Raw genomic sequence first — 25,782 nt, 5'->3', positions numbered from 1 at the left:
AAGGCCTGGCTCCGCTCCCACCTGCAGTCTTGTGACCTAAGGGAGAGAGGTGACCACATGGGACGCCAGGATGGGGCAATGATGGCAGCCTCTATGCTGGAGAGGCCCCACAAGCACTTCCTGGGCACGGAGAGTGTGAGCCTGCCCTAGAAGGGCAAGGAGCATGTCCCCAGGACAGGGACAGAGGTAGACACTCCAGGCCCGAGTCAGCAATGGCTGAAACCTGGCACTTCAAAGAAAACCCATCCTGACCCATTGCCCCAACACACACAAACACACACACCCCCAAACACACACTCATTTATGCATACACACACCCATAACACACAAATACACACACCTATACACATATACTCCTATACACGCCTGTGTATACATGCACTTATACACACACATGCACACACCACACATATATCCCCAACATGCACAAACACACCCATGCACAAATGCACATACATGCACACACAAAAATACATAGAACCCATGTGCGTGCACACACACACATAAACAGCCATGCACATATTTACACACATACATGCACACACACACCTTCAGAGCTCTTTGCAGGGGCCTGTCCTTCGCCCTCAGCACCCACAGTGTTATTTATACACACCTGACAAAGCCCTTCCTGGCTCAGCCTTGTGGACCCTCTCAGGCCAGGCATGTGCCCCTTGCTGCCTGACCATGGCCTGCTTCTCCAAGGCTTGAGGGGCAAGATGAGGATGCTCACTGAGCTACCAGGGCATACCACCTGGCTCCAACATCACCCCACCAACCCAGGAGAGCACGGGTCCCTCCCCACAGGCTGCAGACCTGGCTTCCCTGGGTCTGCCCAGGGAATCACCCAGCACCGCTCACTAGCACCTCAAGTCCAGCAAGGCCCCCAAATGCCTGCCAGCCAGCCTGGCCCCCCTGCCCAAGGTATCCCTTGCTCCTCCTCCTTTTGGGCCCAGTAAGGAGGAACCCGGCCAGCTTGGCTCCTGTGAAATGGAGAAGGAGGTCAAGAGACACATTTCCTAACTTTCAAAAGGAACTGTTTGGGGTAATTAATCAACACATCACCAACACCAAGGGATTGTTTTATATCTGAAGACGTATAATTAAGAAAACAATAGCAGGCTTGTGTGTATTTTGTTCCTCAAGAATGCTAATTATGTTTAGCACCCTGACACAACCGAAGGTTCTCCCCAAAATTTAGAAACCCAACAGAAGTTGGCTTTGAGGTATCTCTTTGCCAAGGCTTAGAATAGGGTGGGACCGGGGGCATCTACCAGGTCTTTGAACAGGCTCTTCACCCGTGATTGCCCCACCAGCGAGGGAAGGCACTCGCCATTGCTAATTGCACTCACTGTTGCTTAATTACACCTTCAGATCAGCACCTGATTTGCTGAGGGTGCAGCCGAGCTGCCATGGGTGTAATTACTTAGCAATTCAGCACAGCTGAGGAGGAGGAGATGGGGAGCCTGTTTGCCTCTGCTGAGTGTCTCCTTCCCGGGGTGGGGAGGGAGTCACCAACCTGTGCTGATGGCTCCCCCTGTGTCCAAGCTGCCTCCTCAGTCACATCTTAGGGAAGAAGCACACAGGCCCATAACTGTATTCCTATCTATCTCCTGATGTCACCGGGAGGTCCCTCCCTGAGTCACAGCTGATACATTTGATTGAGCCACGGAAGGTTCTAGATAAAGGATTTGGGGTTAAGAGTCTAGACATTATAGCGAGGCAGACCTAGTTCCTGACCTAGTTCTGCCACTTCTGACCTTGGCCCCTTGAGGCCATCCCATCACTCATGAGCTCAGTGTCCTCGTCTGTACCATGGGCGTGCGCCCAGAATCCACCCCGTGGAGATGCTGCGAAGAGTAAATGAAACGGGACATGTGAAAAGCTCAGTTCAGAGCCTGGGCCACAGGAGCACAAGCACGGTTTTGAGAATAGAGAGAATGAGCCCTCAGGTCACAGCTCACCTCAAATCAGGTACTGCCCCAGCCACTTCCTGCTCTGAGACCTTGGGCAAAAAAACTTTCCTGGTCTATTTTCTTATCCGCAAAGTGGGGATAATCCTATGACACTGCCTTCACCGTATTGATATGAGAGCTACTACATTACGTGGAAAGTACATGGCACGCAAGAGCCAGCTCTTAAAATGATTTTTATTCACTCATCTTATTCATTCATTTTGATTCAGGTCCATTATCATGGAGGTTTCCAAACAGGCAGAACGGATATTTTGTCTCATGCCCTCATACCTCCCAGCCAGCAGAAGGATTGCATATATATTTTTTTTTTCAGTTCTACAAAGCATTTGCTATTTCTGGAAATTTCTGAGAACATCTTGCCTAATGAGACTCAGAGAACCTACAGGTGTTCTCACTGCGTCACTATGGTACAGGCTAACCGGGGGTGTGGCAGCATGAAGGCAGAGCCAGATCCTCCTTCCCAGGGTCTGGGGCTGGCGAGTCTGGTTCACCTGGATCCACAAGACCCTCACATTCAAGGAAAGTGGAAGCTGAATTGTGAAGGAGTCCAAAGTCCAGAGCCCAGGCTGGCCGGACCTGAGTCCCCTCACAAATCGGTGCCTTGCCTACCTCATAGACGGTCAAATTATTAAGGAATCGTGGTTTCGTGGTTAACATTTTTGAAGCATTCTATTAAAGATATATCCTAAAAGTGTTAGTAGAGAAAAGATATAATGTCTGGAATTTTCTTCAAAATAGCCTGAGATGTGGAAGGCCCAGGAAGTGCAAACAGAACGAGATTGACCTTGAGCAGATAATTCGTATGAACTTTCGAGGGCTGCCAGAACTAAGTAGCACAGCAGACGGGGTGGCTTAAACACCAGAAATTTATTTTCTCACAAGGCTAGAACTCCAGGATCGGCGTGTCAGCAGTGTTGGTCTTCCCAGAGGCCCTGGAGCTCTTCCCAGCCCTGGGTAACTTTCCAGGATGGAGTCTTCTCATCATCTAGCGTGCATATCTGTCTGTGTCCAAATTTCCTCTTCTTCTAAGATCACTGGTCATAATGAATTAGGAACTGCTCCAATGAGCGCATTTTAACTTGCTTACTTTTATAAAGACACTCTCTCCAAATAAGGTCACATTCTGCATTTCTAGGGGTTAGGATTTCAATATATAAACCTGGAGAGGGGACACAATTCACTGACAGTATGATAAAGATGGGCTAGGTATGTACCTTACACTACCTGCACTGTTTGTATTTTTTGTATGTTTCGTTTGTTTATAATAATGAGAGGGAGTGGGCAGAGGGAGTGTTTCAAACAACTGTCATGTCGCCAGGTCAGACTTCAGAGAAAAGCCTACTCAAGGCTATTTCAGAAAAGACAAAGCAATTTTGGTAGGTACTGAGCTTCTCAGCACTGGAAACCTCCAAACCCAGGCTGTGGACCTCCGGGGAGGCTTCCTATAGGTTTCTTTCATGGAGGAAAAGTTGGGCTGGCCAACTTCTGGAACTAAGCCAGTGCCACCTTGGATCGCATTCACAGAAGTACAGTGGTTAGAGCAGGGGATGGGCCTGCTGAGCACTGGAGGGAACCTCCAGGATCCTAAGCCTCCATATCATGTCCCTGTCACAAAGGCAACATTAGCATTCAAGAAGACAGACCTGAATCTGGAGGGTTGGAGCCAGGTGTTGAGGGAGCTGGAAACCACACCTCTGCTTCCAGAACAGACTATGGAATCCACTTACCACTTCCTGTTGTCTCCTCCTAAAAAGACTATGGGCAAGTTCCAATGAATTCAAACACCTTGTATGTATTTCTATCACACTCCTGATATTCCTTGCACATTCTTTTTGCTTCTGTTAATTAACATTTACATATCTGAGAGGAACTCCCATTTTAGAACATGAACTCTGCCTTTTCAACTAATGCATAACACCCAATCCTAAGGTAAATTATTTCGCCAATTTCCTACTGATGGGCATTTCAATTGCTTCAAATATTTTCCTGTAGTAAACAATAATTATAATTAATCACATATATATGAATGTATTTGTGTAATAAATTCTATAAGTTGGATGGATGGGTGGATGGATAGACAGACAGACAGGCAGGCAGGCAGATATGATAGGAGAAAAGAAAGAAGGAAGGGAGGGAGGGAAGAAAGAACATCCAGAGAAGGGGCAGGGGGGGGTCTGTCTTCCACTCTTGCTGGGCACAGCTACCTCCCTGGCTCCAAGCAAGCAGAGCACAGGCTTGGAGACATGGGTGAAGACCACAATCAGACAGAACAGCAGACAGTACATGGGTCCAGGTGGGCCTACTGCAGATCCTATCTTATTTGGTCCCTTTCACTGGTAGGAGAGAGCAAGTCAGGGGCCTGGGGAAGAGAGAACATAGAGCTCTCTCTCTTCATCCCCCACATTTTCTCCATGGCTCCTCTAGTTTGCACTAGAAAGAAAGCCCCATGAGAATAGTGGTAGGAAGGACAGATGCCAAGGACCTGACCTGTGGTGTGGGCAGGGGGATAGAACCACCATCATATTTGTGAAGCGCTGGCACATAGTAGGTGTCAGAGCAAAAGCAATGGTTGTGTGAGGCCAGAAACCAGGAGAGGGAGAGAGCTCCTGAGAGCTCATGAGGTCGGATGCTGGCCCACCTATTTCCTTCAAGGGGGTGAGAAATGAGTGACCTCTCTAGACTATTCTTCCAGGGGTTTACACTTACAACTGATGGCACACACATCTCACAATACACACAGGCCAACACACAACCTCTTTCTGTCCCCTCCTGGGGCTGGGACAAACAGGACTGACCTATAGCATATTCTAAAAATCTCCTTATCAGCTGTGAAAGCTTGAGATTTGAGGGAGCAGGGTATGGGGTGGCAAGGGGTGTGGGCAGAGAAGAGGGGTCTTTACAGTGTTCTGGCTTTTCTTAAACCTCAGCATTGGAAGCCCCCTCCTGGGGTGCAGAAGTCCCTCTGTGCTGTTCCTATACAAGTAGGAGAAGAACATCTGAATTGTGTGGCATCATTTACTTAACAAAGCAGTGGCCTTCCACTTGAAGTGGTCTACAGTATTAGACTCCACTTTCTGTTTTTTGTGGAAGAGCATAATTGCAGTCACTTAGACGTGGTGTGGGGGGAGCGGGAAGGGGATGTGGTGAGCCCTGCAGAGGCAGACTACCTTGACCAAGGGGGCAGGTCGACAAAGTTGCCAGGAAAGCCAGCACCTCCCCATGCACTTTATTGACCAACATGCTTGGTCATGACAGGAACTGTGGCACATGCCTGTAATCCCAGCCACTTGGGAGGCCTAAGTGAGAGGCCAGCCCTGGCAACTTGGGGAGACCTTATCTCAAAACAAAAATTAAAAATGGGCTGGGGATATAGTCCAGAGGCAGATCATTCCTGGATTCCGTGTCTAGTACAACAAATGGGGGGGAAATGCATGCTCAGTTATGCCTCACTATGCCATTAAACCTGTGCCACACATCCCCACACACTCAAATGTTCACACTTACACACTTCCAAACATGTGCATGTGCACTTCCAGCTGCTCAGCCTCACTCACAAGTGCAAAGGTCCCTGTGGTTACCAGCCTTGGCAAGATGTCCAGGAATCCTGAAGGTCACAGATGGCAGTGGTGGTTGCTATTTAAATCCTCCATACTGGAAGGGGCAGGAACAGTCCTCAGCTAGGGGTACACCAGTAAAGGTGAGACTGCTCAGAGAAAAGCTGATTCTCAATAATAAAAGCATTTTTTTTTTTTTTTTTTTTTTTTTTAGAACATCACATCCAACACCCAGACATCCCTGCCAAAGTTACAGCTTGTATACAGGCTGAGTCTGGGTGCTTCACTGAAATCCAGATGTCACTTGCCAGGCCACAGCAACCCTCCACCCAGAAGAAAGGATACATGGCACAGGCTGCAGTAACTATGTGCCCCATGCACACTTATATACACAGTATGTGATCACGTGCTGAAAGCTACGTGCTGTACAAGCACATTCAGGTACAGCCACTCATGCCTCTGTGGACACCAGCACGCAAGGTTCCAGGCCAAAGTCAGGAACAGAGCCCTCTGCATTACCATGCTCACTGGCAGGGATTCAGGCACACATTCTTCCCTGCTCCTTGGCCTGCACTGAAGACAATGCCTTCAACTACCATATCAGGCCCTGCACCCCTCAGAAGTGCCAGGCTTCCAGGAATCCTCCCTGAAGGACAGGATCCAGGGAGTAAACAGGTCCCCTAACAATCAATTCCACCTTCCCCCTCTCACCTGACCCAGGATGAAGCCATCGCTAACTGGCACAGTCCCAGCTGAGGGCAGAGACTGGGCACTATGGGGCCTGCTGGGTGACGGAGAACATGGCCCTCCCACTTCTGGGTTTGCAGTGTGAACTGGTCTGGGGAGAAAGGGAACCTCTCTCTCCAAGGAGGCCTGGCTCCTACCTCCCAGGACTTTGCAGCTTCCTGGAGCCAGTGCAAGAAGTATTATCACCAGATCCATGTCTTCCTAGTAAGCCAGACCTTCTACCAAGGCTAGCCATCCAGCTCTAGATGCAGTTTTACCTGCCCCAAGAACACAAGGGAAGAAACGGGCAGGCCTTGGGGACATTGCATTTTAATTACTTCATTGATCTCTCCTGAAACTTTTTTATCTTCCATGAGCCTGCCACAAGAAAGAGATTCTCTAGCATGAAGAGTCCGGATGGGGGTTCAGGAGCCCCCATTCTGATCAAGCAAATGTACTGAAAGGAGGTGGCAGAGAACAGAGTTGCCCGACCCATTCAGCTTCCTACCCGCGACATTCAACCGATGCAGGTCAGGGTCTAGCCCCTGCCCCGGGGTGGGGGGCTGGGGCAGTTCCAGCGCTGGCGCCCCTCCAGCTCCAAGCCAGTTCCTCTGGTTAAGGGGAGAGTGGGGGAGGGGCGTCCACGTTCTCTGGGGAGCAGAGCCCCGCGAAGTGACCCCGTTTCAGAATGAAATTGAGCTGCCATTTTCATCTTCTTCCCAAATGTCAGCCGCGTTAGATCAGATTAGGAACTAATCTCTTGCCAAAATTCATTTCCGAACAAGAGAGGTGGCTGCGGGCGGGGCTGAGGTTTGTTGTTTGTTTCCTTGTCCCCCCATCGCCACCTTTCCTCTCGCTGTTACTGGGGTGGGAGTGGGGGTAAAAGTCGGAAAGACCGCAGGAAGCCTCCAGGAGGCCAGGGGTTGCAGGCGGCGGCGCCCCGGGCGCGGTGGGAAGCCCGCGGTAGAGGGAGTGGGTAGCCCCCTGGCCCTAGGCTCTGCAGCAGCACGGAGCCGCCGCTTTTGCTCTGGGGTCGCAACTGCAGCGAAGAGACCCCCAGGAACGACCGAGCGCCCACCCTGGGCTTGGAGAAATGCGACCAGAGACCAGGGAGTACAGGACCCCAAAGAGATGATGGGAGGGCCTGGATGCCTACAGCGCATGGCATCCTCCTTGCAAGACTGAGGTCCCTCCCCAAACCTCACCTAGTCATCACCCAGCCCCCAGTGTCCCACCCAGCCCAGGGTGGTAAAAGGGAAAAGGAAAGGCAATTGCAAACTAAAGAGAGAAGGAAAAGGGAAAATAAACCAGTCAGTACCTTGCAGGAGACCTCATTTGACAAGTGACCAGAACACAGCCGCTGGCCTGAGCGCATAATTACCCCCAAGTGAAAATTCCCCCATCTAATTTGATATTTGGTTCTTTGCAGAAGCTATAGCCTTCGTAAATAATATACAAAGTAAGAAACCTAATCCCGCCTGCTAGAATGTTTAATTCATCATTATGCGAGCTAATTGGAAGGTGATTATATGGTAATTGCTCATTAGTGGTGTATATTTATCGCTGTACCTTATGTCAAGGCCATGGGAATTGTGTAGAGTCTGTTCTCTCATTTCAAGGATCAGTTTCAGAAGCAGGAGTGAAGCAGGCAAGATCAAGTTCTTCCTGACGTCAGGGTCCAGCCAGGGTTATAGAGACCCGGGCTATATATAGGGCCTGGAGTTTGCTGGGGGCAGTGGCAGTCTGGGGCCTGACTGAGGCACCCAGATCTCAGAGGTTGCTGGCGGTCAGGCCAGTACCAGGCAAAGCTGGTCCTTTTTGCTCTTTTTCCAAAAGCGATCCCATGCCAACCTGGGCATCTCCAAGGCCCCTCAGGTGCGTCTTGGCCTTTGGGCCTCTGGTAGGACCCCTGTGCTTTCTCTAGGGCTCCTCTGGCAGGTGTGTGGAGGGGCAGAGAGGGTGGAGTAGAGAGGGGGACTGGGAGGTTAGGTTTGGAAATTGGACATTGAATCCGACGTAGGAATCTAGGAGGTGGAATTTGGAGTGGTGGAGAACTGGTCTTCCTTTCCCTCCCATCCATGAAAATTGGGGAAACTCCCACCTCCCTGGCTATGCCAAAAGTTCTCTCAATTCCTCACTCAGCAGAAGAGTGCCATGACAGTGCCCGTTGGTGCCTAGTTGGTGAGGGTAGCCCAGAGTCTCTCTTGGGTAAGAAGCTGACAAGGAAGATGAACTTGATGCATGAAGAAGGGCAGGATGTGAGACCAACTCAGCCCCAAACCAGCGTGCCTCGGTGGAAAATAGGGAGAGGCAGGAAGGCGGACCTGCAATCGGAGGAGAGAGGAGAGTTTGGTTTGCAGGTGGAGGTGGGGCAGGGAGGAAGCCATGGGCTTTCCAGGTCCAGGACCAGGCCAGATCGCAGGGCGACCAACCTCCGAGAGCGCATTTTCGCACGTGGTAGTGATCTTTGGCGCTCTCTGGCGCCCCCCTGGAGGAGTGCGACGCGCCTTTGCTTTAAAGAGACCTTGGCTCCCGGCACTGGCCCTCTGCCCACCCCAGGCACCCCGACTTGCAGCCCCAGGGCCCTCCCAAGTTCCCCCCGCCGGGCAACAGGCACTAATAAACAAAAGGCCAATTAGACGCTGGGGCGCGGCTGATGAATGGACCTTTCGCTTTCAAGTGTGGCACTGCCTCGGGTTTCCTGGTGCACAGGGTCGTGCTGGGAGAAGCTGCCTCCTGGAGCGGGGTCAAGGCTGGGGTCAGAGGGTTCTCAAAACTCCCACTTCCCCGCTCGCTACGGGGCTGGTTAGTGGGGAAAATAAATCAGAGGGCCGAACCGCGGACGCCAACGCAGTTCTGTATCCGGGCGCGGTGGCCCATAGCTGTAGGCCCGCATCCTCTGCCCCACCCGCGGCTGCCGGGTGGCAGCACCCAAATAAATCAATCGCTGATTGCCGGAATAATAAAGGTTAACTAGAAAAATGCGCAGTTTAAGGGGGTGGGGGGCGGGGAACGGTGGTTTTGCCCAACTCGGGGTCCCAGGTAAGACGGAAACAACACCCCAAGCCTCCTGACAAGACACAGGAGCACCTAGCCCCCAGGACAGATACGAATGCTGCCCTAGTGCTGGGCTCTAGGATGATCATCGCAGGAGCTCCCACCTAAACACGGAGAAATGTCCCCCCAAGTCACACACATTGAGGCCCTGAGGCCATTCCATCTTCGGAGATGGAACTTCAACGGAACTCAACCGGGCAACCAGACCCTGGCACACAAATCCAATAAACTGCATGTTCACACCTTCATAGGCACTCCGCAGTCCTACAAATGCAAGTTCTTGCCCTAACTCAAAACAATCTGCATGGGAAATGAAAGACCGACATCTTGGCACATTCGCAACATCTACACAAGTAGCTCTAGCCTTAGCAGCCTCCACCCTCTACCATTACCGACACAAAATGACTCAAGTCCCGAGTGAGACACACAATTGCATTTCCAGGATCCGCAGACAGTTGTATCACAACTAACTAGTACACACACCTCTACAAGCTCACGATCGATCGCTGACCCTCACCCTAACTCGACCTGATACCGACTTGCCACAGCCCACACTTGGGCAACCCAGCCCATATCCCCACCACCTCAGAGCGGGGGCCCCTGGCCAGGCTTCCTGCCAGAGTCCCTCGCCAGTCGGCCCTAGCGTCCACAACTTTGTTTCCTACAACTCGTGTTGGGGACGGGGAGGAGCCGAGGTTTCCAAAGCCACGCTCAGGCCGGAGTTCCCTTTCTGCCCGGCCCGCTTGGCGGGCCTCTCCAGCTGCCACAATCCGCCCCCAGCACAAAAGTAGCCCGGCAGGTTCCCGACGGTGGCCAACGCACTGCTCGGGTTTGGCTCTGCTGCCAGGAGCAGAGTCGAGGGAGCTGTGAGTACCGAACAACCAGAACAAGAGCTAGCAAGGATAACTGACGCAGGTCCAAGGCTTCTGCCACCCCTAGAGTTTCTGCAGCCTTCGCGGAGGAACAGGTTACCCAGCGAGAAACGCATACGGAACCCAAGTGCGCCAGGCAGGAGAGCGTCGCCTCAGCCCACTTGCTTTGTATATTCAGTTTGACCCTCTCCGGGCAACCCAAACTAGGAACCCACGTCTCTGGAACATCCCCTGAACACAGGGGGTGCACAGGAAAGGCCCACAAGTAACCAACAAGGAAACAGGACGTGGATCAAACTCGTGACCTACATCCCTGTTCGGGTCACAAAACCACATGGCAACATGCATGCAATTAGCCCCTTGCTGGAAGGAACGCAGAGTCCGGCCCAAGGTACCCAAAGAGCCCTGCCCAGGAGCACTCAGGCCTGGCACCCATGTAACAGGAGAGGGCATACAGCTCCCAGAAGACTCCAGCCTAGCACGCGCATACTGGGAAGGGGACGCAGTTAGAGCACACGCGTCCCGCGCACCCTGCGCGGCGCCCCACGCCCAGATAGTCATCGCGGGATGGCATCTCGCAAATATTTATATTCCTCAGCGCCACGGCAGCCCGCGTCCACATTAGACGCTCTAATCCTGCCACTTTAAATAGATGAATTAATAAAGCAAACGAGCGGCTAATAAGCTGACTGTCCTGCCTTTTTGAGGCGGGGGGAAGGACTCGAAAGTGCGCCAAATTTGTTTGCAGTGGATCAAGGCGAGCCGCCTCTGCTTCACTTTCTTTATCTTAATTCCGACTTGAAAAGATATAATTATCTAGTTTGAACAGAGCTGCTATCAAATCCTTCTTTGGGCCGGGAAGGGGGGCGTTGGAGTGGATTGCAGCGCTCTGAGCCGCTCCGTGCAGCCGGAGATAGCGCGTAATGAAGATGTGGAGGCCGGAGATACAAAGGGCATTAACCTCATTAGCATGAAACCTTTTCTTCTTACCATTGTGGGACCCTTTCAGCCACCTAATCCCCCCTATTTTCAAAGCTTGGTTTGTAATAAAGCTTTTAGTTTTTTTTTTTTTTCCTCAAAGCTAATAGTATTCTCTGATGATTTTATTGCTGTTACACTACATAGGACGTTTACCAAAAAAAAAAAAAAAAAAAAAAATCTTCACCACTGCCCCCTCTTCTTGCACTTAAAAAAAATATATGGTTTCTACAGAAATTAGCCATAAACCAAGGTGAGATTTTTTTTTTCTGGAAAGGCAAGTGTAAATTTTACTGGGAGAGAGCTCCATGGTGTGAGGCATTCTGGGTTTGAAAGGTAGGTGGAAAGAAAAGGTAACCTGGACTAGTTCAAGTGAAAGAGATGCCTTTCGAGAACACTGCCGGCCTGCCAAGGGACAGCTAGCAGTCACTGAGAGTCCTGCTGTCCAAGCGGCCAAAAGCACCACTTGGGTTTCGGTGATACCATGGCTGCACCTGTCCCTGCAAGAAGCCAGTGGGGGGTCTCCCTTAAACCCACCCCCTCACCCTGGCATGGCACACTTTCCAAGAGGGGTCTATGCACAGGCACTATGAGCAACCAGGTCTACTGAGGGAAAGTGGGGAGACAAGCAGAGATGGGGGGTGGATGGGGGAGAGATGGAGAATGAATTCTACTTTTGAGGAGGGGAGGAAAAACAGAAAGAAAATTTCCATAGTGCCCTATAGTCCCCACACGTGCACAGAATGTCTAATCTTAACTTTTCAAGGCAGGATGTTAACAAAGCTTGTATTTTTGCCCTGCATTGTAACTTGGCCTTATCACAGTGTAAAGGGTGGGGAGATTGTCCTAAATTATGTCCAGGCAGCCCCCCTGGATCCATGGATTAAGAGATTAAAGGAGACCACTGGGCAGGGCCTCCTCTTTCCCCTTCATATTCCTGGTATGATAATTGCTTAAACTGATTTGCACTTTCACAAAAGCTCGCAGGACGCTTTGTAGCTCGAACAGAACAGACGAGGTTTCTCTATCAATGGAAATAAAACTGATTAATGCAGCCTATCAGGATAAGAAGCAAATGAAGCATGCAAAAACAACCTCATACCCCCAGAAGGGGGAAGGAGGAAGGGAAAAGCTAAGTTTCCTCCAAGAATGGTTACAACTTTTTCTTTAATGTTAAAATTAAGAGTTGAAGCTTTCTCAAAATGCTTGCCTTATAAGGTTCCTGAGGCCTTTGGGTTCATCCCATCACCTTTGGCAGACTGGGGCCAGGGAGAGAGGAAAGAATGGAAGGAAGGAAAGAAGGGAGAGGGGGTGGGGGAGACTTGTACTTAAGGGGTTTTGAAGTCAGAAACCAAGTTTAGAAGTCCCAGGATTCTGATTCCGCTAAGTGTTTTTCCCAATACTGGGAGAATGTTCTTCAAGTCATAATTATATGTTTAAATTAAAAAAAAAAAACAGAGGTAAAGATAAGTGCCAATTTTGGATCTGAAGTTCAAACGGAACCCCCTCCAGTAGGGCATGCAACCTACAGGCAAAAGTCTGCTTGAAAAAAACTTTTTCTCTCTTTCTAAAAGACTTTAGTTATCCTAATCAACTCCCTTCTCTACTTTCATATCTCTTTAACATGTCCCCGGAAGCCAACAACACGGCCCATTTGCAGGTGGGGAGCCAGGATTTCTTGAGCCCATTTGGGAAAGGACCACACTCAAATCATAGAGGTACTTTTTTGTAAAGATCCAATTCAGTTTCCCAAGACGACTACTCTGAGGGCATATTGATAAATCTTTATTGACAAAATATTGACATTGACATACTTCTTGGAAGTATATAGTGTGTTAGAATTCTAACAAATTAACACAAAACACAAAAATATTTACATTCTGGTATAGAAGACATTAAGGAAGCATTTGTCGCTCTCTTTAGTAAGTCTATGGTCTTGGAAGAGAAACTCAGTGCTTGAAAACTTGCCACATGTCCTTGGCCACACTAACATCATCCCCGCTAACTACAGTCCTTCCATTTTTGCAATACATAGATTTAAAATTTTGAACGGCCCTTACAATGAATGGTTGAAATCAGCCAATTTCTCCAACCACTACAAGGAAAAGTTAACTTGGTGGTTTTGAGCCTCAGAATGTAAGGAAAGGGAATGTCCAAGAAATAGAATTAATTTATGTTTTATTTTCCCCTAGCACAAATCCTGATTCTTCTGGTGGGCACCCTCCCTTACCACCCCCATCCCCATCCTGCTCCCCGTTTCTCTGTAAGAGGACCACTATCGCTGAGCCTACTTCATTTAGCTTTCACAATCACTTTGACATCAGAAGGTATCAAAAAGTGTTTACAGACTGCACATTTCTCGGAAAAAATAAAAATAAAAAACACACAGAACCTGTCTTTAAAAGGAAAATAAAATTACAATTCATTTTGTCTTTAGACACCATTCGCCCAACAACTGCTACATGCAATTCAAGTTTTTGAAACAGGTGTGGGATGAGGCTAGATATGGAATTTCGCTTGTTATAACTAATTATTTTTAAAGACTGGGGGAAAACTGCGAAGTGCAAAATTAAAAGTCCTGTGCCTGGTTGGGTTGGTTTTTTAAAAATTATCATTATCATCATTTTTTAAGTGGACTGTGAAAAACGGAATACCTGCCAATCATCTTGTCTCCCTGTTTGGCGATTGACTGACAGCTCTCCTTGTCAGAGTGCGCCTTCAGCTCTACCACATTTGGATCTGGAGATCTCCTTCTTTCTCTCCCTCTCCCTCTCTCTCCCTCTCTCTCTCCCTTTCCCTCCCTCTCTCTTCCTCTCTCTGTCTCTCTCACTCACTCAGCTGCCTCTTTAGACGAAGGTTGCAAGTTGATGTAGGAGCCTGGATCCTCTGCCATCCTGGCGTGGTCTCGGATTGGGACCCAGCGCCCTCGCTGTCCAAAGTCTGCGAAGCCTGCCGTAGCTCTCTGATCCCCTCTCCCTTTCTCGGTGAATGTGTGCGCGGTTTGTTTTTGTTTTGTAGGGTTTTTTTTCCTTCTTCCCCTCCTCTCCCTGTCTCTGTTTTACTCCATGTTGTCCGTTTCTGTGGGTTTGGGTTTGGGTTTTTAATCGTCTGAGGTCACGTCTATTTCCTCCGGACTTGCTTGCTTGGTGGCAATTCTCCACCGGTTAATATGGTGTGTCCCTTTTTTCTTTTGTTGCGAATCTGAGCCTTCTTCCTCCAGCTTCTGCCTTTTGAACTTCGTCCTCCGGTTCTGAAACCATACTTTTACCTGTAGGGGCAGAAGCAGGTGCTGTGTATTAGGTCCTTAGCAGCATCCTGGTACCAAGTGCCTGATCCCTTCCCAAGACGGCTCCCCGAGCAAGACTGAGAGTCCAGTCTTTCAAATGCATACCTAAAGGCTGGCCGCCCAGGGCCTCCCCTCGGGAAGCAGGGTCCCCAGTGATGAGTGGGAAGCCTGGCTCCCTGCCCTTCTGAATCCCCCCTAGAGAGCCCTTCCCCAGGGCCCCACTGCCCACAGCGCATTGAACCCCTTCTTGCCTGGCCCTGCCCAGGTACCCACTTCCCTCTGAGAGCAAACTGCAAAGAACAAGAACCCCTATAAAATAATAAGTAGGAGAAATTTAAAAGAGTTATGTCCCTAACTCCCTCCAACAAGTGAGTGCAAGAAGACCTCAGTCCAGGCAGCAACTTCCCCGAGGGCCCAATATGCTTTCCATTTTCTGCGGGTCTTTCATAGCCTAAATATAGAGCCTCATCTGTAAGGCGCTGGGCCCTGGGTAGAAGATCAGGATGTGCCTCAGCCACTGCCTCCTTGCTGAGTGACCCTGCAGGTGAGCAAAAGTGGGCTGAGATGGAGCAAGCCAAGGAACAGTGGGGAGAAGGGACTGAGGACTAACCCAGCCTAGCCTTTCCAGCCAGGAAATGGGGTTCAAAAGTGAAAGCTCGGGAAAGACTGTGGAATAGAGGGAAGTAAGAGAAACTGACAAAGAGGAGGGGGAAAGAGAGAGTCTCCATATTCCTCCCTCCTATCCAGCCCAGAACAGGCCAGGGGTCAACCTCAGATTGGGCCACATCACTTCCTACCAAGGCAGACAGAGCAGGCAGCCTGGCCTCTCCAGAGCAACTGCTAGAGGTCCGGAGACCAATGAGGTTGGAGTCAGCTGAGATTCGATGGCCCCCTGGGAAAACTGGGTGGTGGGTCGCCATCCGCAACCAGACCAAACAGTAGCCCCTGTCCGAGCTTCCTGCAGTGGGTCCTGGTTAGAAATACGTGACGGCCGCACCTTCCACATGCCAGGGAGTCAGATCAGAGCAGTGCCCTCGAGGGCCCGCGCCCACTCTCTCCCTTAAGACACCACGGATCCGCTTGCTCTCCCCGAATGCCGCAGTCCCCCAAAGTGCCCCATGGAAAAGCTGAGCGGGAACAAGGCTGAGTTTAATTTGCTTTGAGTTTGCTAATTGAGGGGGAGGACGGTTCATTTCTCCCCCGGCGCTCGCCCAAGGCGCGCGTCGGTGCGCTCGGGGCTTGACACGCACACAAAGACTCCAGGCAGCGTGGGCAGCGAGGCGGACAAAGACCACCGCCGCCTCGCCTGTCCAGGAGAAATCAGCCGGGCCGCGCCTTGTGCCCGCCCCGCACAAACCCGCGAGGCCCTCTTCAGTTTTGTCCGGGTGGGGGGAACGCTTTTAAAACAAAAGCCTCGACCTTTTTGCGCTTCCCAGAAAAAGTGTTACAACTTAATCTGCTCGAAAACGTTACTGTTTGTTGGGAACTTTGACCCCGCCCTGGGGCTCCCGTACAGTAGCGCCTACAGTAGCCCCAAGCCCACTCCCGCCTTGGGACAAGCCCAAGCCAGGCCGGCCACGGGACCCTGCTGAGCAGAAGGGCCTATGCCCAGGCCCTCTCTGCAATCTTCAAATTCTATTTCTCTGATTTCGATTGCACCCAGCACTCTTGGCCTCCAGCTTCCAAGACTCTCCTTCCTTGAGAAGAGTAACTGGGGCCTATGATGAGAGCCTTGGGCCTTGAGTCGCTCAGAACTCTCCCTTAACCGGCTCTCTAGCCTCTCCAACCTTGAGCCTCAGTCACCCAGACAATGCCGCTTCACTTCCCCTCATCCTGGACCCCATGACTCTCACCAAAAGTCTCATCAAAACTACAGAGGTATCTAGCCAGAGGCTACAAGGCCTGTACAGCTAGGCAGAGGGAGCGACTCAGCGCTTAGACTCTTAGAGCCTCCTTGCTGGAGCCCAGGGAAGCTGGGCAACAGGGAAGTTATAAATCCAGAGCTCTGGCTTGAAAGGAACCACAGGGCCCTTTGCAAAGGCCCTGTCGGAGCTCAGCACTTGTGGCTGTGCTGGGTGCCAGCTACTAGGGTCCTTATATTGGGATGAGGGGGCCTCTGCCTAGACGGGATGTCCTGGCTCCTGGCCGCTCTCACCTGAGTTTCCGTAAGGCTGAGGCTGTGAGCCAGCTGCTTCCTTTCCGCGCCCACCACGTAGTGATTCTTCTCGAAGGCGTGTTCCAGCCTTAGAAGCTGGGACGGGGAGAAGGCGGTTCGGATCCTTTTCGGCTTTCGGGCCAAAGCGTTGTGCAAAAGGAAACTCTCGGGGCTTGTGTCGTTCCCTGCAGGGGGCACAGCAGAAGTGCCATTAGGTGGCGGCTCTGGTCAGAGACCCGCGCTTCTCCCGAGCCGGGCTGGCGGGGCAGAGCGCTCAAGGCCTCCACCTAGTCTGCGGCTCTAGACCTGCGGATGCTGGTGGCCCTCCCCAGGAGCGCGAGAGGGAGGCCGGCTTAGCTGCCAAGCCCCGGACAGCCGGGGATCCACCTGTGCCGCACACAACCAGAAGCTGCCCGAGTGGGGCCAGTCCCCAGCTCCGGACCGTGGCGGGCTCCGCAGCCGCCCGGGAGCCGCGGGCCTCACACTCCAATTCCCGGCGCCCGAGGCAGAGGAGGGGGCAGCAGAGACCGGCCGAGAGATTGGTGCCCACCACCCACAGAAATCTCTCTTCTTTCTAGCCTCTCATAAAACTTTGACCTCAGTGTGGAGAGGCAGCGGGCCGCTATCCTGAATTTTCTCGCGGACTTATTCAATTTTTTTATTTTTGTCTTGCTACGCCTCGGAGAAAGTACAGAGGCCAGAAGAGTCGTTGTAGCCGGACTGCGACAAGAATCTCACGGCTGGTGTGCCCGGTTTCTACCGCTGTTGCCTCCGGATGACCTGGCTCCCGTGGTCCCCGGCTCCAAAGAACTGGGAGAGACTTGAGCGATGGGATCGAAACCCAGGGGTTACGATTTGCCGGCACGAGCCAGGACGGTCTGCGGCCGGGGAAGATCCTGGATGCTCCAGATATGTTGGGGCGACCAAGAGGGCAGCTGGCAGAGAATGGAGAAGGGAAGCCCTGAACTTTGAGAGGAAATCCAATGTTTTGGGTTCACTCATTTGAGTAGGAAATCAATTCACCAAAACAAACAAACAAACAAAGAAAACAGACCGACAGTCCAGGCGAGAATGGAGGCAAATTCTGGTCAGGAGTAAGGGCAAAAAGTTCTTTGGTTTGGTTTGGATTGCTTTTTTGTTTTTGTTTTTTTAAACTATGGGGAGGGGTGTGACATCTACCCAATTCCAGACTCTGGAGGGAATGTAAAGGGTTAATGGACAGACAAGGCTCTGAGTATTGATCGGCTGCCGCCTGAGGTCGGTCTATTATAACTGGATCCGACTCGAATTGGCAAACTAATTATTCGCTGCTTTTTCCGAAGTTTTAACTTTCCTCCCAACCCCCAACTAGAGAAAAACAAAATTTTTAAATAGCAAGAAACGAAGACACCCAGACAGATCTTTCCCTCCCAGGCCATCTTTCGACCTGGTTCATTTCTTTTGAAAGAAAGAAAAACAAAAACCAGACCGAACCTGCTTTCCCGCCGGGGCCGCTCCGCGCCCCAATTAAGCAGGTCTCTGCGAGAGAGCCGAGCCCCGGAGGTTGCTACCCGCTCGGGTTTCCGCCCCTCGCTGGGCCTCCAAAAAGCAGGGGGAAACACACTTTGCTCCGGGGTCACAAGAGTCCCCTGGTCTGGGTAGAAGGGTCGAAGACTGAAGTCGCGGGTCTGGGATGAAGGGGCGTGGAATGGGTGGCGAGCAGAATAGAACGCAGTCGTAGGTGAACCTGGCGGCCCTGTCCGTGGCCCTCGGACCAAGGGGACCGCGAGTCTAAGGACAGCGGTTTCTGGGCTCCCTGGCGACGGGCACGCCGAGTAGGCTGCTCTGGCGTGTCCAGACTCAAGCGCACACGGGGACAACTCTGTCCGCGCCCCTTCTCAAAAGGTCAAGCGGCCCGCGGGCCAGAACCCCAAATCAGCCCTAGTTTGGGAGAGCGGGGTTCAACACCATCGCCGCCGCCCTTCGCTGCCCAGTTTTCAAACCCGGCGCGTGGGCCGGAGAGCCGGTGGAACCCCCGCCCAGGCCTTGCTAAGTGCCCACCGGGAGCAGGCCAGGCGCAGTGAGGGATGCGGCGGGAGCGGCGCGCCGCAGTCCCGCGACGTGGCACGTACCTTGGAATCGATGGCCCAGATATCGGTAACGGTGGATGAGCCAGGGGTAGAAGGTGGACGGGTCCCGCTGCTGCGAGGCGAAGAGGGGGTGTGGCGAGTGCGAGGAGGGCAAGGGGTGGGCGGCCAGGGCGTGCGGTGGCGGCACCGGGTGCACTGGCACCGCGGGGTTGGGCGGGTGCGAGACCGCTTCGGCGAACACTAAGTCCGGGTTGGAGTAGACGCCCCTGCCCGCGGCTGCGGCGGCGGCGGCCGAATGGAAGCCGTTGAGGAACGGATTTATGGGGCTGGAGTTGGCGTAGCTGAGCGCTGCAGGACGGATGGGGTCCTCGGATCGCGAGGCGGGCAGGGGACTGTCCTTGGCCACCAGCGACTCGATGGTGAAACAGCGCTTGGGCGCCGGCTGGAACATGCTGCGCCGAGGAGCGGGCGCCCCAGGCTCCCTGCTCCCGGCGACCGTGGCACGCTGCCTCCGCCGCCCGGTGCTCGCGGCGAGGACCGACGAGAATTGGGGACTCGTTTGTTTGGGGTGGGGGTGGGGGTAGGAAAGGAAGAAAGAAAGGAAAGGAAAAAGGAAAGGAGGGGGAGGGGAAGGAGAAGCAAAGCCGAAGATCCCGAGAATCTTGCACCAAACGCGCCCAACCTGGAGAGAGGGGGAAAATCCTTCCAGAAGAATTTGCAGGCGTGGATTGGGGTGATTTTTTTTTTTTTTTTTTTTTGGCGAGATGGCGTGGAGGGGGGGGGGGATCGGAGTTAGAAGCAGGGAGGAGAGGGGGGGAAAGTTTCTTGGGGGAGGCAAAAAAAAAGTTTTCTCTCCTCTCCAAAAGGCGGGCAGGGCGCCCTAAGTCCAAGGACAATCCATGGAAGTGTTCGCTTCTTCACAAGTTGTGCAAACGATTTGTTAGTTCATGAGCCTAATTAGTGCGGGGATCACATAAACAGCTTCCTCCGAAGCCTGGTAAATGGCTTGATGATTGGTCGCTATTACTCGCCCTGAGGTGGAAGGGGGGAGACTCTTTAAAGTGCGTCAGAGGGAGGCGAGCGCCTGGGAACCCGGAGGCCTGGATCCGGGCCGAGAGTGGAACGGAGTCGGCGCCGCTGCCCCGGCCGTGCCTCCTGCCGCGCGCCCGGTCCCTCGACCTCTTCGTGCCTTCGCCCCGCTCTCCAAGCTCACTCTCTCCCCCGGCTCCCGCTGAGGCTTCTCTCCTCCTCTTTCGCCTCCTCCTCTTCCTCCGGTTTCCTCTCCTCCTCCTCTTCCTCCTTCTTCTCCTCCTCCTCTTCTTCCTCCTCCTCTTTCCCAACCTCCTCCCCCTCAGCCACCGCCTCCTCCTCCACCACCACCACTCCCTCCGGGGCACCCGGGTCCCTGCAGAGTCCCGGGCCGCGCCGCCTCCACTGCAGCCCCCTGGATCCCGAGCCTGCTGCACTGGAGCTTGTAGGAACGACCGACAGGCAGATTCCTCGCGCTCAGCGCTCCGCCGCAGCTGCACCCCGCGGCTCCGCGTCTAGGGAGCTGGGATCGCCCCGGGAGCACCGCGAGGGTAAGCGGGCGGGGACTGGTTCCGGGCGAGGACTGAAGGCGCCTTTCGGTTATAGCAATCCCCACCCCCAGCAAACTCCCGGCGGTTTCTTAGGCTGGGGTGGGGGATGGAGGGTGTCCTCCCACCCTTCTAACCACCGGTAAGCTTCGAGGTTCCGGGGTCCGCGCGTTCGCGATCCTTGACCCGGTTGGTTCGTTTGCAAGATGAGACTGGAGCCTCCAACCATTCCCGGGCTGTGCGATTCCACCTCCCCGCCGCTGTCAAACCACAGCCTCTAGTTTTTTCAGCCTGGAAAAAACGCGCACCTCCTTCCCCCCCCCAAAACGACTCCTTCTGAGATATCCGGGACCGGGGGACCAAGGTTAGGGAGCAGTTGATGCGGTGCTATTACTACCGTTCTGTTGCCGGAATTATTTTTATTAGTGCTGACATTGTTATTATTGCTGCTATTATTATTATTTCTATTATTATTCTGCCATCTGTTGTCCCTGAGCTGGGTTGCTGTGCAAAACCAGAACTAGCAACTAAGGACTGTGGATGGTGTCTCCGGTCCCAGACCGTGTCCGCATTTTCGAACTTGCCTTCGGTTTTGGGATGATTTTAGGGCCCAGTTCTCTTGTCCCTATTGGCTCGCGTAGCGGCATAATTATGATCACATCCCCCAGGCTGCTGGCGCTGCTCTCTGTTTATTGGTGGTTAAAGATCTATTATCTATTCATCAGCCGCCTCTTTTTACCTCCCCCCCCCCACCCTTTTGCCAATCACATTCTTCTAAAGTGAAGTACCAGCAGGTATTTTGCACGTTTACAATTAATGATAAAAAAAAATCCTGGCTGGCATCCTTTAAATCTATTACTCCCAGGCCCATGTCATTTATCTTAAGGAGAAAGAAATGCCTGTTTGAAGACTAGGTTGGTTTCCGTGAAACCTAGAAATCCTTTAGGATGGGGGAGAAGTGAAGTCTTCAAGAAGGAGGCTGCAATGCCACCAGATTCGGCCAAGGATCTGGGTCTTAGGACATGCCCCCAGATTCCTCAGCTACTTCCTTCCCTTCCCTCCTCTTTACCTCTCCCTACTGCATCTGACTTCCCTTGGCTGTGTCAATTTCTGAACTTTATTTCACCTATAGTGTTGTGCTTGCTGAGGGAATTGTCCAGAAACTCCTCCAAGAGAGAAATCTTCAAGGAAAAAGAGGCGTTGGGAGAGAGGTGTTTTCTGGTGTTGTTGGGGCTTTAAACAGATTAGTAGGGAGTCCACAGAGATCATGTGCATGCATGTCCACACACACACACACACACACACACACACACACGACAGGTGTAGGCCTCATCTTTGCCTTCATGATAGGAAAAATTTCCTCCTATCTCAGGCTTCAAAAATCTGCATCACCAGCTGCAGTCCCCAGTCCTGGCCCAGTTTGTACCCTTTGTCTTTTCCATACTGCCTTGCTGTGTCAACCCCCCCCCCCCCCCAAACACACACACCTTTTCCAAGTTTAAAGATTCTGGGCACTGGATCTTGGAATAGGGGTATATTCAAATGCCACACACTCCTCAGACTTGAACCAAAAAACAAAAACAAAACCACCTCATAAGTCCTTCCCTCCACCAAGCTATGGAAATAGCCCCACCAAGCCCTCACTGGCAGGGAGCCTAAAGCCACGGTGAAGGGTAGAGGTGTTTGAGTTGTGCCTAACCAGCAGCCCCAGTGGAGCCAGGGATCAGTCCTGGGGTATCTGAAGCTGGAGACATCCAATTTGGGTAAACTGTGGATCCTGGATCCTGTGGCAAGCAAGCAAGAGAGGGAGAGAAGGAGGGGGCACCTTCTCTGTGTGATCTTTGTAGGAAATCTAGACCAGGCCTTCACACTAGGCCTGAGACTCTGAAGCTCCAAACCAGGGTCACTAAAGTATTGCCCAGGCCATGGGGCATGGAACGGTCATTTATTGCACAGCTAGCATTAGTGATCTTGGTTGGAAGTATAAAAGTCACTGACCTTGAGGGCAAAGGGAATGCAGTCCTGTCTGAGAGATTGGGTGAGACCCCAATAGTGTATGCTATGTAAGGGTGTTTCCATCATTTAAAAATTTCAGCCCTAAGTGCTTCAAGTTTATTTGGTACTTTCTTAACCTTTCACCTTTTTGGCCAGGACCCTGGGAGAATGTCTTAAGTGAGTGACAGACTGAAGGCTGGGCCCCTTAGCCTCATGCCCAATGAGGGACATTTGGCTGGAGCAGGGACCAGACTGTTCTGTCTTCTGTCCTGTGACGTCCTCCGAAGCCCACCCGCCTCTTGCAAAATTCCCTTTAGGGATAGGGTAACCCCAAAGGTTCTGGCTGGTGGGCAGGCGGGCAAGAGTGAGGGAGCAGCGATGTCTAGTGACCACCCTCTAGAAGGAAGCAAGACATGCCTCCTGCCCAAGCGCCGCTAACCCTAAGCCGAGCTCCGGGCCCCCTGGAAGAAGTAGTGCGTTTCCGGTGAGTCAGGGGCGGTGCGGAAGCCCTGGAAGCTGGGTAATCTATGCTAATTCATGCGCCGGACCTGAGGCTCCCGGGAAGGTTCGCAGCTCGGCCCCGACGTGCGGGGGAATTAACTAGCAGAGTAACTCATTAATCGCATGGGCCGGCCGAGGTGCGCCAGGGCGCTGGGAGCTCAGGACTGGGCTCGGACCCTGAGCTCTTAGTCCATAAGGCTGCCTTTCACTTTACTCGTGGCTTTAGGCGTTGTAAAATGCGCCCCCGGGCTTTGTTTCTCCGCTGATAAAGAAGTGGGCGCCCAGTTTATAAACAAAACAACACACAAAACCTGTGCGTGCAGCGGGGCTTCCTCCCTTCTGCGTGTGTGCCCCAAGCCGTCGCCTAACTCTAGACTCTGGAATCTACGCTCTTCAGGCAGCTGGCCTAGCAGACACATGCTAAGGATCTGACCCGGATCTGTCACTTACTGAACGACCTTGGGCAACACCACAACCTCTCCAGACATTTTGTCATAAGTAAAAATACAGCCAGTACTGCCTGGAAGGTAGTAAAGGGTAGTAATGAAGCTGGGTTTTTTGGTGGGGGAGGGGGGGCGGGTAGAATTGTTTTACTTTATGATTGCGATGGTACTTACACCACTATTTTTCAAAACTTACAGAATTGTACAGTACAGTGTGAATTTTACCATATGTAATTATACCTTATTAGTAAGGTATAATAATAAGCCCAAAGAGGTTTGCATTCACAGCTTAACTGTGTGGCCTTGGGCAAGTTACCTAACCTCTTTGTGCCTCTGTTTTCTTTTCTCTCAAATGGGAATAAATAATAGTACCTTGTCCCTTGGACTTGTTTGATAAGCAAAGTGTTCAGTGTCTGGCACAAATGAACTTCAATAAAATCACCTGAACTGGATGTTGCTGTTATTACCTACCCACCACCAGGGCTTGTTGTTGGGCTTCACAGACTGTGAACAATAAAGATGTATGAATGCACTTATGCTGGTCTCACACTCTGCCAAGCTCCTCCATACTCTCTCAAAGGCTCTCAACTCTCAGGAGTTGTTGGGGTGAGTGAAGCCTGTATTCCTGGCTCTCTGGAGGCATCAAAGTACTTTGATTCCTGGGGGTGGGGGTGGGGGTGGGGGTTCATAACCATTTGCTCTGAGTTTCTGTAAGGCCCCTATGCTGCAAAGGAGCAAACCCGGGTCTCTCTCCCCTACCTGCTTCCTTCTAGGTCTGAGCATTATCTGGAGTGGGTGCACAGCCTATGCACTTCAGGTGCTTGGGGGCTATCCGGGGTCACTACCTGTTGGACCACCTTCTTGAGTTCTGGTTGTCCATCTGTAAAAAGGAAATATCAATATTTTGAAGCTTGTGGAGAGAAATAGGTAGGCTTGGCACACGATAGCGTTCACCGAATTTTAGTTATTGTTAGGCCAGGGCCTTGTTCTGTCAGGCCCACCAGAAGTTCTCCCTCTGCGACAGGGTCGCCCCGGTATGTATCCTCCCAGTGGCCAGAGTCATAAGTCCTTACTGTGCGACGGCAGCGCCGCGAGGAAAGCGCCGATACCAGCGAAGGGTGAGCCCCTTCCCGGCCCAAGACATGCAAAAGGTGTCCGGTGATGGGGAGGCCTAGGGACCGGTTAAGAAGTCCTCCAACTTACTGTGATTCCCAGTCACCTTGGCCTCTTTGAATGCGTAGGGCAGTGTTGAGGAACAAAAAGTAGAATTAATACCTTTAAAACATTTTTTAAAATTATTATGGCAAATCCCTTTCTGGCGTCCTCCCCAGAGGCCTCTCGGAAGGCGGGCGCGGCGGCCCAAGTCCTCGATCGGTGTGCGCGCAGCGGCGCCTAGTGGCGAGGGACCCGCGCAGGAACGATACCCTCGCAGTCCCTGAGCCGGTGCGCGGGGCGACAGGGTTACCCCCATTACAAACATCTCGCAGAGACCGAAATCCAAGCCAGAGAAGAAAGACTAAAGAGGCTCATTAGCTAAAGACGAGATAACCGCTTGGAAATCGTCCCTCCTCCATCTATCAGCTCCAGCTCGGCTCCAGAGTTCATCCGCGCTGGAATTCCAGCTTCATTAAGAGTTAGACTTCCCTTCCGAAAGGGACAGGGAGGAGAGGACAGGTTCTTCTCTAAGGACTAGGCAGACCACCTGAACCAAGGAGATGGCCAGCTATCGCGCAAAGACGTCCACAACTCCATTGCCTGAGGTCTCAGATCACCCGGTCCAACCACGGTGGCTCAGAGAATGGGCCGGGACCCTCGCCGGAGCCCTGACTGGGGTAGAGCTGGGGTTTCCGAGTGCAGCTCTCCCAGATTCGCGCCCCCTTGCGGCTGGCGGAGGACGCCCCAGACCGAAGGTCCTTGGCTATTGGGGAAGTGACGACTGATCACCAGTGACACATTCCAAGGGCAAAAATGGACTACTGAGATAGGGTTCAGATGCCTCGCCCCTGCCTCCTAGAGTGCTGTGGATTCCCATCCTTCCCGGTTCCTTCCCGATTCCTCCGGTGAGGTGAAGTCCAGGAATCTATTTGGGGTTTGCTGGAAACCCGCGTGATATGAAGTGCCGCCCTCGGCTTTACTGTAAGCTCGGAGCGGCGACCTGGAGGTCCGAGCCCTGGCAGGACAGTCTTGACCCTAGTCCTGGCCTCTGCGCGGGGGAACCTGTGAGTGTACGGGAGATGATTCGTTTTGAGACCCAACGTTTGCGCTCCGAATTCCGCACTCCCGCCAGCAGGCGCACGCAGCGCCGTCGGGTTTTACTTTCTTCATCGCGTCAAAACTCCTCCCTGTGTCGACCTGCGCTGACCTGATTCAATACTGAAAGCAAAGAAATCGAATCAAAGGGAGGTCCCAGTTTCTTTCTCCCTCAGCTGCCTGCAAACGAAAGCCTAATACGGAGCAAGGACGGGCAAGGGAAGACAGACCAGACGCAGAATCAAGAGAAAACCGACACCCTTGTGCCCCGTCAGAGGAGAAGGCAACTGTCCCTTGCAGTCTCCCAGGAGGTGTGTGTGTGTGTGTGTGTGTGTGTGTGTGTAAA

At 52.3% G+C, this 25,782-nt stretch overlaps 1 protein-coding gene and 1 long non-coding RNA gene across 10 annotated transcripts in view; one reads left to right on the top strand and one right to left on the bottom strand.

Annotated features, from left to right (window-relative positions):
* Positions 1 to 12,932: 12,932 nt before the first annotated feature.
* On the bottom strand, positions 12,933 to 19,189 carry Emx2 (empty spiracles homeobox 2). Of its 2 annotated transcripts, XM_076834124.1 has the most exons (3): positions 18,713 to 19,189; positions 16,602 to 16,786; positions 12,933 to 14,428 (listed from the first exon to the last, which is right to left on the bottom strand). In XM_076834124.1, the coding sequence occupies exons 1-3, from the start codon at positions 19,119 to 19,121 to the stop codon at positions 14,261 to 14,263; spliced, it is 762 nt and encodes a 253-aa protein (XP_076690239.1). In that variant the 5' UTR covers positions 19,122 to 19,189; the 3' UTR covers positions 12,933 to 14,260. The 2 variants fall into 2 exon arrangements, with proteins under 2 accessions (XP_076690239.1, XP_076690240.1); XM_076834125.1 differs by lacking the exon at positions 16,602 to 16,786.
* A 572-nt stretch (positions 19,190 to 19,761) lies between these two features.
* Positions 19,762 to 25,782, top strand: part of LOC143380950 (uncharacterized) — a 45,660-nt gene continuing 39,639 nt past the window's right edge. For 7 of the 8 annotated variants that reach the window (XR_013088768.1, XR_013088770.1, XR_013088771.1 and 4 more), the window contains exon 1: positions 19,762 to 20,250. This is a non-coding gene — a long non-coding RNA (uncharacterized LOC143380950). Of the gene's footprint in view, positions 20,251 to 22,669; positions 22,727 to 25,782 lie in introns of those variants that run through there. The other variant, XR_013088769.1, reaches the window with a different exon arrangement.

This window comes from Callospermophilus lateralis, chromosome 15, assembly GCF_048772815.1.
Source record: "Callospermophilus lateralis isolate mCalLat2 chromosome 15, mCalLat2.hap1, whole genome shotgun sequence".
In the NCBI taxonomy this organism is placed as follows: domain Eukaryota; kingdom Metazoa; phylum Chordata; class Mammalia; order Rodentia; family Sciuridae; genus Callospermophilus; species Callospermophilus lateralis.
This window is presented reverse-complemented; position numbering and strand designations above follow the sequence as displayed.

What these genes read in the sequence shown, in the direction of transcription:
- Emx2 (XM_076834124.1), bottom strand. Translation starts at nt 19,121, where the DNA reads ATGTTCCAGCCGGCGCCCAAGCGCTGTTTCACCATCGAGTCGCTGGTG. An exon ending in TCTGGGCCATCGATTCCAAG is followed by an intron (nt 16,787 to 18,712) that starts GTACGTGCCACG and finishes TGCCCCCTGCAG; the next exon opens with GGAACGACACAAGCCCCGAG. An exon ending in TCAGCCTTACGGAAACTCAG is followed by an intron (nt 14,429 to 16,601) that starts GTGAGAGCGGCC and finishes CTGCCCCTACAG; the next exon opens with GTAAAAGTATGGTTTCAGAA.